Genomic DNA, 12,358 nt, shown 5'->3' with positions numbered 1-12,358 from the left:
TGACATATTGTTTCATCCGTCTCAATACAAGGATTATTAATGTCAATTTTTCATATTTTTATTATATACAGTTAATAATATTAAAGATTAAAATTTTATCTCAGCAAGTGTAAAAAAATAAATGGGACTATTAAAAGAATATGATTGAATATTATTAATCTATTGGCACAAAAGAGGATAAATAACAGCGCTGCTTCATCTTGACTAAAAAACTTTTAATGTTGTTAAGTCAACTATGAAGTCTTCGTCAACTAAGAAAATTGAAAATTCACATAACTCTACTATAACCGTTAGTCGATTTAAAAAAAGAATATATCAAAGTTTTTGACAATTTTAAAATCTCGACATGATTATGCAAGCATTGTCAACAGTTTTATTAAGAAAAGAAAAAAAAATTGTATGAGCATTTTAGACGTTTTTCTTTTAATGAAGACGATAATTACATTTTATGAAGACGATAATTACAGTACATCCATCATACACTACAGTATGAGATTCATTATGAAGCAATAGCAAATGGGTTATATTCGAAGGAATAAATCACCAGCTCTTGGATGGAAACTTACAACATCCATGAGTTATTATCTTTAGCAGCATATCCATCCAACCACGTTTGATGCACATGTTCCCATAATAGGTCGGCTAGGGAGTTGGCTGCCTGCACATCAAAGCGGGCAAACTCAAAGAAATGACGCACTAGAATGGTATTGATGAACACTTGTATATAATAAAGCCTTGCATTGCACTTACCTTGGATCTCAAAAGAGTTGTAACTATACAACACTGGCACTCTTCACCTATAAACATAAACCAAACTTCAGTAACTAAAGCAAATCAAAGAACTTTTTCATAGACTTGATTGTTCTTGTAAATAAGATCAGCCCCGTAAGTGTTAAAAGAAGTGGCAACTTGACATACATCAGAAAATAGGAAAGGACAACTTAAGAACTTATATACAATGCTACAATCAAAACCATGTGAAATCTACTTCAACATGAAGCAAAATCCATGAGGGTCTTCTATTCGAATTTGGAGAGTTGTCGGACAGGTATTACCCAAAAAACCATCGAATAAAGTTGCATGGGGTATAGGAACAATGATCTGTAGAAGAGTCCGACAATAGGATACGATCAATAACCAAAGTCCAAACTGGAAAATTTGAACAAAATATGCAAAATAGCATAAAAATTTCTCAAAACAGGTATGGCGGAAACTTAATTCTTAAAATAAACATGTAAATCTCCAAACCTAGGTAAGGAGGATGTTCGTTGTTACTAACAACGAACAAGGTCAATGAAAGTCAAAGAATTTGTTCGCTATTAGTAAGAACAGAGAAAGATTCTGGTCAATAAAAGTCAAAATCTTTGTTCAAAGACTTTGACTTTTATTGACCAAGTCTTTGTTCGCTATTAGTAACAGTGAACAATGTCGACTTAAGTCCAGAACAACCCTTATTCAATTGCAAAAAAATCTTCCACTTAGATGATAACTCTCAAGCTGACTTGCGAAGTAAGCTCGAAGAGCTAGCAAGGTTTGCTATGATGCAGAAGACATTATTGATGATTTTGCACTTGACATAGCAAATCACAACTTAAGTTCTTCTGCGAAACCTGTTCTTAGTACTATTTTGAGATCCCCTAAAAGCTTGGACAAGCCTCATGGCATCAAGAAGCTGCAAGCAAAACTCGATTCAATGTCAAGTATGAAGAGAAAGTGTATGAGTTGCACAAATTCACCGGCAAATTTTCACAACTAGCTGCTTATAAGTTGTGATTTGCGGGTGAATTTGTGTAAAACATACACTTTCTCTTAATCATACACTTGACATGGAATATAGTTTCGCTTGCGGCTTCTTGATACCATGAGGCTTGCCCAAGCTTTTAGGGGATCTCAAAATAGTACTAAGAACAGGTTTCGCGGAAGAATTTAAGTTGTTATTTGCTATGTCAAGTGCAATATCATCAATAATGTCTTTGCATCATAGCAAACCTTAGCTAGCTCTTCGAGCTTACTTAGCAAGTCAGCTTGAGAGGTATCATCTAAGTGGAAGATATTTTCACAATTGAATAGGGAGTGTTCTGAACTTAAGCCGACATTGTTCGTTGCTATTAACAACGAATAAAGACTTGTTCAACAAAAGTCAAAGTCTTTGTTCGCTATTGGTAACAGCAAACGAAGATTTGGATTTTTATTGACCAGAATCTTTGTTCGATATTACTAACAACAAACAAATTCTTTGACTTTTATTGACCTTATTTTTTGTTCGCTATTATCCTCCTTACCACGGTTTGGAGATTTACGTGCTTATTTTGGAAATTAAATTTCCCCCATACCTATTTTGAGAATTTTTTATGCTATTTTTCTTATTTTGTTCAAATTTTCGTCGAAATTGTGACTATGAATATCATAAGGGAAGCTTCCGTAAGAAACTTTTATTGCACCATGAAAAATATTTCGCATATTGCTAACAAATGAAAATCATGTAGCTACTTAGCTCACACACTAAAGCTAAACGTTCACAACACAAAACAACTCCACCCCCCTCCCTAATCAACCACCACACACACAAAAATAAAAACAAAGTATATAATTGTTTCTTTATAAATTGTATTCAAATACAGTAATTAGTCAAAACCAAGCCAAGGTGGTCTTGGTTTTGGTCAAATTCAGTTTTCCACATAATAAGCAAACGGAATCGGTTCACATTTGCAGGAAAAAAAACAAGAACCAAAACCCATTTACCCCTGCCTTTTCTCTCCTACCTCCCACTCCCCTCCATATCCTAGAGAAAAAGTCAACCGCCACTTCTACCATCACCACCGCAAACCTTCTTAACTATTACCCCCTCTTGAAAACTACCTTCAAGACACCACCTTCATCAAGGGTGAAGGTTTCACCCAACTTCTCTTCACCTCCAAATGAACCAAGGCACCAACCAAAATAAACTGGATCTTAGAATGTGACATTATCAAGTAAATGAGATTTCATATCAATAGCTTATTGTAATTGGCAATGCTCATGCCAAATTTTGCTCTCTTCTTATCAATTTGGTGGCAAAATATGAAGTCCGGGGATTATTACAGTCATTAAACCAGTTCTAGCCTTTTATTCCATAGCATTAAAACTATATTGTGGTTGGAAAGCTTGCCTTCTTTCATTAACCCACAATGCATATGAGTTCTTCATTTTTAATTCAACAACTAATTTCACTCCGAAAGTAGTTCATTGTGGAAAATTCTACCTCTATGTAAGTTCGTACCATGTTGGGAATACATTGGTGCTTCTATTAGAGGGTAATGACTGAACTTTTCAACTTTTCAATTTGTTCAAGAGTGGATTGCATACATAAGACAAATGGGGGGTCTTTGGTGAAGTTACTGATGGCTTCTGTTTTGATGTCAAAGTGAATTCATAGTCAGAATTTCCATCATTGTTACACCTTCACAAGAGAAAAAAAAGACACCAAATTGAGTTTGGTGAGTGAATTGATAGAATTTCCATCATTGTCAATTAAGGGTCTATTCTACCCAACTAATTAGTACTGAACTAAATTAGAAACTATTATCAAGTAGTGAAAATGTGACACTGACTAATGGTAAAGCCTGAATTGAACTTAATATAAGTTGGGAGTAACCCTTGGTTTTACAAAGTCCCCCTTGCACCTAGGCGTTCCTTTGGTGCGCTTTTAAAAACTACGGCTTTCTCCCAACTTATTTTAAGAAAACACATGAGAATACTATATAGTTAAAACTGTCATAAGCATTTGTATCTCTGTCAAGATAAACATTCCTTTCATTTTTGCCTTATAATCTGTACAATATGGATGCACATGCACCGGAGAGCTTTATAGCTGCTATAGGGGGAAGAGATTGAATTTGAAATTGTCACAATACAATGATGCACACGATGATTTTCTCCATTGAATGTAAGCTCAAAAACATCACAATACGGTCACATGTGGTGATGCAGACCATACATTTTACACTACAGGACTAAGGCATAAAATAGTGCCGCTTAATTTGTAAATCAGAATTATTAAAATGTAATTTATTATATATATACATTTTACCCTTTTCTATATCTTTTCTGTAATTGCACTCCTTATTTTACAAAATGCAAAATCTTTTCTTCTTTCTTCAACGTCCTTTGAGTTTATTGTACCAAATAATTTCTCTATTTTAATTGTATAGCTACTCACAAAAAGCGCTTATATAAAAAGGATGAAATAATGTGATTAATACCAGAAGAATCATTTTTCCACCTCCGATCCATTGTCTTTTATTGACATTTGACACTTAATTAGTAACCTAAAAATCAAATTGTTACACTAAAGTATGACTCATGTGCACAATATTTGCAGCGTACATTAATAGAAAATTATGTATCTATTACGAAGGAAAATATGCACCCATATATCATAATTAAAAAACGATATCCTTCTAAACCAAACTACATAATGCTGATCTATACATGAACTATCAGAGAATTGCCTAAACCAAACCAGATTCTCTCCGACTTGTTAGAAACTATATCTATTTTTAAAAACAATCTATGAATCAGCAAAGTTGTTAAGTAAATAAAGTTCCAAAACATTTTTACAACGTTCAATGTTCTAATCATTTATAAACAGTAGGCAAATATGGCAAGTTAAGTTAGTTTAGTGTTTGGGGACTTTAACTCGAATGCTCGATATTAAAGGAGTTGAAAATTCTCAAGACAAACCTAAACCATCTACTAAACGGGTTATAAAACGCAACTCTGGCCTAATCTATGTGTTACATGGGCTATCCATCAAAACCCATTTAATATGTTAACTTCATTCAAAAAAATTATTATCAAAACCATATACACAAGTTAGTATGTTTAGACTATTTTAAACTATTATGGTCCACTTTAAGAATTTATGTTTCTCCCTCACACTACCCTGTTTTTTCAAAGTTATTGGCAATATAAATGTGTTAGTTGAGTAAAGTGGAGATCAAGTTGAGGAAGAACTACAGAGGATTGTTCATGTTGATTACATGGGTTGAAAAAGCCGCTAAGTTTGGGATAGGTTTAGGTTCCAATCTTTCAGAGTTGGTTCAAGTCAACTTATGCACATATAATTAATATATGTTCCACTTGCAGCTAAAACAAGGAAATATAATTGATAGGGTGAAAAACAGCAGAATTTACATCACAATTATATACTTAAAAACATTTCTTCATCTCCATAAGAAAAGAAAAAAAGAGAAAACAAACTTCGAAACAAGTATCAACTCAATATGAGAAGGAAAACCAATTATATTAGTTAAGAGAAAGGACTCTTACCAGATGATTCCCACTTATCAAACCTCACCAGCCATGCGTCAACACTTATTCTGGTTGGCAACAGGCGATCAACCCATACCCGGTACTTTGTCCCATGACGATCTCCATAGCATTTTTTGAGTTTATCTATACTTTCATGAAGAGAGAGCTCCTCGCCAGAAGGATGGATAAAAACCCCTGAAGGATGCTACAAAGGTGGAATTGAGAAGTAAGATAAAAGAATTGGAAGAATTAATATTATCCAAAATATGAATACTCTCCACTCTCGTACTAAGACACAATCCAATCATTTCTATTATTACAAGTGGCTCTTCACATAAAAGAACTACTCAATAGAACATGCTTGAAAGATTACCGCATAAGACAGATGGAAGTAGAAGACAGTGGCAACTATATTAGAGAAGGTGAAAGTATATCATAAGTTGATGAAAAAAAGTCTCACAATCATTAAAGTGGAAAAAAAGCTTCCAAGTTCCAACTTTTACAGAAGGCACCAAATGCATATCCTCCAACTGAAAGGATATGCAGATATGTAACTTAGCACGGTAAGCATTCATGGTATCCATCTTTATAGCAAATATTAGAAAATGTAAAATGGGAACCTATCAAGAACATCACTGTAAAACACAAAAATGATGTGATTTACATGTATATAAGCTATAATAAATGGTCTAATGATATAACTGGATCATTCTGCCCACACCATGGTCTTCTTAAAAACATATCCATCACAAAACCTTTTTTGCCTCATAATATAAATATTGTTCAACATTGTTAAACAATGACACTTCTTCTACAGCTGTACTCTACTTTCTTGAAAAATACCGAATCCAGACTACCTCATAAAATTCCACCCAAGTAAAAAGAATTCTTAACTAAATCCACTCTCAAGATCATTGTCCCCTTTAAGTGTATATCTTATCATTCACCATAATATAGCATTTAACAGTTGTAAAATAATTCCCAGGATACTCAAACATTTTATTAAGTCTGTACATGTAAATGTAGATTAATCAACTTTAATCTGTATGTCAAAGGCAAAAAAGTGCATGACCATTGCCCGCCAAGGCAATAAGCTGATAACCATAAGCTCTATATTTGTGTTTCACAGTAACAGATTCTTAATAAACTCTGACTTTGCATAGAATAAAAGTAGAATATGTCATTAGAGAAGGATCACAATAAGTGAAAAGTGTGATATTAAATTTTGTAAATCGTTATAGAAGGCACAGTTGTCCCATGAGAGTGGAATAGTGGCATAAGAAAAGGAGTACAAATGTGGCATTACCAAGTTGTCTCAGAAACAAACACCGGAAAAGACAAGACAAAAAGGTCGCTTAGATTCTGTAACAAAAGCATAAGAAACAGATAGACAGACTTGCAATTAAACATAGCAATCAACCACAGATAATTAAAGAAAGGAAGGGAAAGGTGAGTTATAACATACACACACTGATTTGAGGCTTGCATAGTATGACTCAGAGTTTTCCACTTCACCACGTCTCCATCTCTCATAGAACAAGTAAAATTTGACGATTTCATGACCAGGGTTCACATTCTCTAGCTGACATTCTGTGAAATCCATGGCGTCCCTCGGAGAGATACTTGGACCAAGGCTGAAGTGATTAATTGCCTGTATTATACCAGCAGCACATCTTTCAGTTGCATGGATAATCTTGGGGTTACCTTTTGCATTTTGTGCGTGCCATTGCAGCAATTCTTCTTGAGCATTGCTGACCTGCGTACATTTACTACAGATCAAATCACCACACCTGCCTTCGGAAAATATGATTACATGAAGGAAAGTACTCATTCAACCAACCATGACTCCATGAACTTCTGGAATACTGAAGAGCTCAGCATCATTTCCTGAATCACCGCACACAAGGGTATTGGTGGGTGGTTTTCCTTCAGACTTGAACTTCTTAAGCAAATATGCAAGGGCTTGTCCTTTACCAGCACCTTGTGGCAATACATCCAAATCAATTCCTCCACTGTAAATAATCTTCACATCCAACTGAAGAATAGTAAAAAGCCACAAATTTTGGAAACAAGTTACCCTCAAATTCCAAAAATGAAACTAAGCTGCATCATATTATCCAGCCCTGGAAAAATAGAAACCAAACTACATTTAAGTTAAAAGTAAGAGCTATTACCCCACGGTTTTCCAATGTCTCAGAAAGAACCTTCATCACTTGTTGTGCTTTCTCTTTATCAACATAAAAGCTAATTTTGTGTGCCCGTTGCTCTGTCTCAGACTGCATCGACTCAGAAGCTTAGATACCCAAAAATGTAAATCATATAACCATCAGGGTGAAAATTTGTGAAGATAGATTAATCTATCTAATTTAGCTAGATTAATCCATCCGAGCAACTCTATGTCCACAACTTCCATGGACAAAACTTCCTCCGTCACGTAAATCTTGCAACAAATGTTAGGTTCTGCCCTCCAAAGCAACTTGCATCCTTTTGTTGACCGAAAAAGTAAATAAATATGCAAATATACTTGTTTAGAAGAAACATTGCAACTTCATGCTAAAGCCTTAAACCCGAAAAATGGAGGTCAGCTACATGAATAAATCACTCACAGTGGTCGTCCACAACAACATTCCAGCATGAGTATAGACAAAGGGTCACTAGTAGATTCTACCCTTCACTAACAAATTCAAATAGCTTAAAGAAGTAGTGCAAATCCAGGGCAAAACAAATACCTGAGGTTTAAGCTCAGAAAACTTGCTAGCCTCTTCAATAACTACATTCCTATCCCATTTCAGATTCAGAACATCAACCCAACCATGATCAGGCACCATGGATTTACCATAAGTAATCTCAGTACCCACTGACATAATAGTGATATCTGGAGTCAACATTGGCTTCTCTTTCCTCAACTCCTTGTAAAGAGTTGGAGATCTTCCAGTTGAAAACACCAGCAATGAATCATGCCTGTAATTGGACTCCCACAAAGCATTGAATCTCAAAAGAGATATATTCTCCGGATCATGATGATCAACCTAACATAAAAAAATAATTTCATTTATGTTATAAAATAACTTGCAGAAATCCAAGTGACATCTCATATGAAATTCAAGTGATTAATTACTCTACCATTGTATGATCAAGATCCGAAACTATCATAAGACGCGCAGGTGAACTCAGACGATCCATTATCGAACAAATCCACCTAAATTATAAAACGAATCAATCAACGAGATGCCAAATTATTGAATTTCAAATAAATTGAAAGCCCTAATTGTCATTAAAATCCGAAACTGATTGTAAATTGAATGTAATAGACAAAAAAATTGAAGGTCAAAATCAAATAAAATGAGTGAGTGGATTAATTAAACACTTGAATATGATTACGCAATAAAATTTTCGAATTCTAGAGATCAGAAAGCAAGAAAATTAATAACCTAAAATGGAAACACGAGGTAGAATGAAATAGAGAAGAAATTCAGATAATCGTCGGTTCATGAACTAATAAATCATGAATTCAAGAAAAAAAAACAAATGATTTATGTGGTAATGTAACATCGAAAAGCGTGAAGATGATAAAACGAAGAATAATCGAAGAATATTTGGCAACGGATTACGGCACCAAGGCATCTCTTTTTTTGGCCGTTCTTTTGTTCCGGCTAAGAAACAAATTAAAAAAAATTAAAAAAACATTAAAAAAAATAAATTCTGGACATGATGTATTTGCATTCGAAAATGAACAGATGAAAATTGACTCGAATTTCTGTGCAAATTTGCATTTGAATAAACCATAGGCTGATTGTTGTTGCATTCTAATATTTACCAAATCGATTTGCTATGTATTTTCTATTGTTCTTGTTGTTTTTTCAATTGTTGCATTCGAATGTACAGGATTTTTCGATTGTTCTTGTTGTTTTTATGATTGTTGCATAATGGAATCCTACTTTAATAGTAGATGAAGAATTGAAAAAAAAACTAGGGTTTGAATTCGGGAGAAAATGTAATTTAGATGAAAGATGATAGAATTAGGGTTTATGTTTTGGGGGAAATTTATGAAATTAAAGCAATTTGATAAGGTGAAATGGTAAACCTTATGTTACTGCGTGAATTTTTGAAAAGTTTTGATTACCACATAGAAAATCCAAAACCTCAGGGTTACCACGTGGAATTTCCCCAAAAAAAAGTGTAATTTGTAGTCGATAAATAAGATAAATATCAAATGATGTAATGAAATGAGTTAATGAAAAAGTGAAAAAAAAATGACTTTGCGGATGATATTAAATAAATATTGTAAGTACTCGTACCATTATCAAAAATGATGCAAAGTAAATGCAATAATTTTAGATACAAATTATGTGTAAATTAAATGAGACGGAGAGAATATAATTTTTCTTAAAGGTAAAGGTAGAAAGATTTTATTAATCGGGTAAATCAAAAGCAATAATATCTATGATCCAACTCAGGCCATTGTCAAACTAAACCTCATCACAAATTCTAGCGGCTGCTCATTTAGCAAGTCTATGTGCAACCCTAATACATTAAAGAAAACAAAGAAGATAAATTTAAATTATCTACTTGTGACGCTATATTTTCAATGATCACTTAATTGTGAACCCGAGTTGATTTATCCTCTTTAAAGCTTTAACCACATTCGAAGAGTCATTTTCAATAATAATTTTGTTCAATTATTCTTTCTGACTAGGTGCAAGGCAAATTTAATTGCTTTAGCCTTGGCTTTAACAATAACTAAATTATCTACTTGCCAAACCAATTTAGAAGCTGCTAACATAACTGTTAGAGCAAAACTCAAATGTAGAGATTGAAGAACAACAACAAAGTAATATAGAAAAAAAAATCAAAATGCACGAACAAAGAGAAAGAACATAACAGATTTGGTGGGTAAAATTTGAGGATCAAATTGATCTTGCATTGGACTAAAAAATCCCACCTAAACAATTAGAAGACGTATAATCTTATAGATGTATAGAGTTCTTGATTACACCATAATCACACCTTAAACAATTAGAGTCACTTACAATTGGATCTTCAAGAGAAATATGAAAACCTCAAATTCCCTCTCACTAAACCCTAATTATGTGTCTCAGTGTCTCTCTCTCTCACACTAGATTAATCTCCCTACTTGATAATTACAATTTACAAGGGTCTCACTTCTTTGATTAATGAAGTTTAGGAGAGTATTTATACACAAAATATAGGAGTGAGATGACTATTACAAGTCCCATCTAAAAACAAAAACAATAGACTGAAATTTCCTAAACAAGGCATAATATTTGATTTGTGACAAAGAACTTCATATAATCCGCTTGATTGTGCAAGCTTCAGCTTGACATTCAGACCCATTTTTTCGTGTAACATGTTCTTATTAGAAAAAGCCATATAATCCTTCCTTTATTATACCAATATACTCCATCTCAAGACCATCACTCAACCATACCAAGTATTGAGATTATGAGCCACATCCAACAAATCTCTAATTTACAAAATAACTTCAATTCTGTCAAAATAACCGTCTTTTTCCAAAATAATTCCATCTAAAAGGATGCAATTGGACACCCATCCAATCAAGGATATACCCTTCTCAAAGAGGTGCATCGCCCTTAAAGGGAGTGAAGCCATGACTTATTAAAAATAAGGAAATGAGTTTGAGTCAAGCTCAAATCCAACCTTAACCAAAGACAACTACAATTTCAGCTATAAGCTCATTAAATTTATGAAAGGAAATACCATATCTAAGACCACTAAGCCACAAGTTACAAAATGTTAAAGGTGCAATAAACCTTCTATCAATATACATCATAATTCATATGTCTACATGTAAAAACATATTCCACCATTAATTGCTCATCAACCAAGTTCACATGCCATTTATCTATCAAATTGTTTCCCATCATAGTTATAAATGTAGCTTTCACAGTGAGAGCAACAATCTTAATTGAGAATTTGTATCATTAGCATTAAATCAGTGTAATTGTAATGGTTATGACAATGTAAGTAGAAGAACAAAAACTAACTCTATAATTTTCATATTTTGTGTTGTTTCTATTTGGAAATAAATTAAATTTTCTAAGGAAAAAAAAATAAATATAAAATATAAATTTCTAAATGATTTGCAAATATTTAAAATGTAAGTTGATATTTATTAGGTTTAAAATTAATTAAGAAAATAAAATAAATATATAAATTAATTTTTAAAAATAAATTTAAAATAAAATAATCAATTAATTAATAAGAGTAAATAATTTATTGAGAATGTGTGAGAATGCAAAGTTTGCGTTCTTTGTATTTCACTCTAATTCACCAATGTTACAATCAAATCATTTTTGTATTTAAAAAAAATAAAATACAATGTGTTAAAGTAAATATCTCCGATTGAAACTAATCTGCTACTAACTTATGACTCAGACCATAATTACAATAAATAAGTACTCTCTTTGTTTTTTGTAGTTGTTTTACATTTGTCATTTTGAGCTATTTCATTTGTTGTTTTTCTAAAAAATCTTTTTTGATATATATATATATATATATATATATATATATATATATATATATATATATATATATATATATATATATATATATATAATTAACTATTTATTTTTATTTTTTATTTTTTATTTTTTTTATAATTAACCATGTTAATCTTAATTATAATATTTTAGTAATGGTTATGGTATTAAATATTTTTATATTTCTTATTGTTTCCGTTTTACATTAACTTTATTTAAATACTTTTTAATAGTTGTAGTCCATATATTTTTTCCAATAATTTTATTTTATTATTTTTAATGCTTATGATCCTATTTTTCTCCATTAAATTTATTATTTGATAAAATAATTTATTTATTATATAAAAAGCATTATATATTTTGGTTTTCATAAATATTTCTTACAAGAACAACTTTTGAAAAAAAAGAAGAGGATAGCTTTCTAAAATATTTCTCAGTGATCTTATTAAAAAATACTCCTAAATAATAGTGGACAGTGTGAATCAACTCTCAAAGCCATCACTCCATCGAAAAAGTGAAGAAAATAAGATGCTTTGTGAAAACTT

At 32.2% G+C, this 12,358-nt stretch overlaps 1 protein-coding gene across 2 annotated transcripts; it reads right to left on the bottom strand.

The window, feature by feature from the left end:
• Nucleotides 1-298: 298 nt before the first annotated feature.
• LOC130804474 (probable sucrose-phosphatase 2) lies at nt 299-9,327 on the bottom strand. Of its 2 annotated transcripts, none has more exons than XM_057668917.1 (9): nt 9,110-9,327; nt 8,416-8,491; nt 8,022-8,321; nt 7,467-7,568; nt 7,133-7,327; nt 6,758-7,048; nt 5,311-5,497; nt 751-797; nt 299-658 (listed from the first exon to the last, which is right to left on the bottom strand). In XM_057668917.1, exons 2-9 carry the CDS (start codon nt 8,473-8,475, stop codon nt 563-565), a joined length of 1,278 nt encoding a protein of 425 aa, XP_057524900.1. In that variant the 5' UTR covers nt 8,476-8,491; nt 9,110-9,327; the 3' UTR covers nt 299-562. The 2 variants fall into 2 exon arrangements, with proteins under 2 accessions (XP_057524900.1, XP_057524899.1); XM_057668916.1 differs by having other exon boundaries at nt 8,724-9,317.
• Between the last annotated feature and the right edge of the window lie 3,031 nt (nt 9,328-12,358).

Source organism: Amaranthus tricolor, chromosome 17, assembly GCF_026212465.1.
Source record: "Amaranthus tricolor cultivar Red isolate AtriRed21 chromosome 17, ASM2621246v1, whole genome shotgun sequence".
In the NCBI taxonomy this organism is placed as follows: Eukaryota; Viridiplantae; Streptophyta; class Magnoliopsida; order Caryophyllales; family Amaranthaceae; genus Amaranthus; species Amaranthus tricolor.
The sequence above is the reverse complement of the archived record's forward strand: the minus strand, read 5'-3'. Positions and strand labels throughout refer to the sequence as shown.

Bases quoted from the DNA above. Each gene is read 5' to 3' on its own strand.
- LOC130804474 (XM_057668917.1), bottom strand. From the start codon at position 8,475: ATGGATCGTCTGAGTTCACCTGCGCGTCTTATGATAGTTTCGGATCTT. The intron at 7,569-8,021 runs GTATTTGTTTTG...GAGTCGATGCAG, and splicing joins TTTCTGAGCTTAAACCTCAG to TCTGAGACAGAGCAACGGGC. The intron at 798-5,310 runs GTAAGAGTCCTT...TTATGTTTATAG, and splicing joins TGATAAGTGGGAATCATCTG to GTGAAGAGTGCCAGTGTTGT.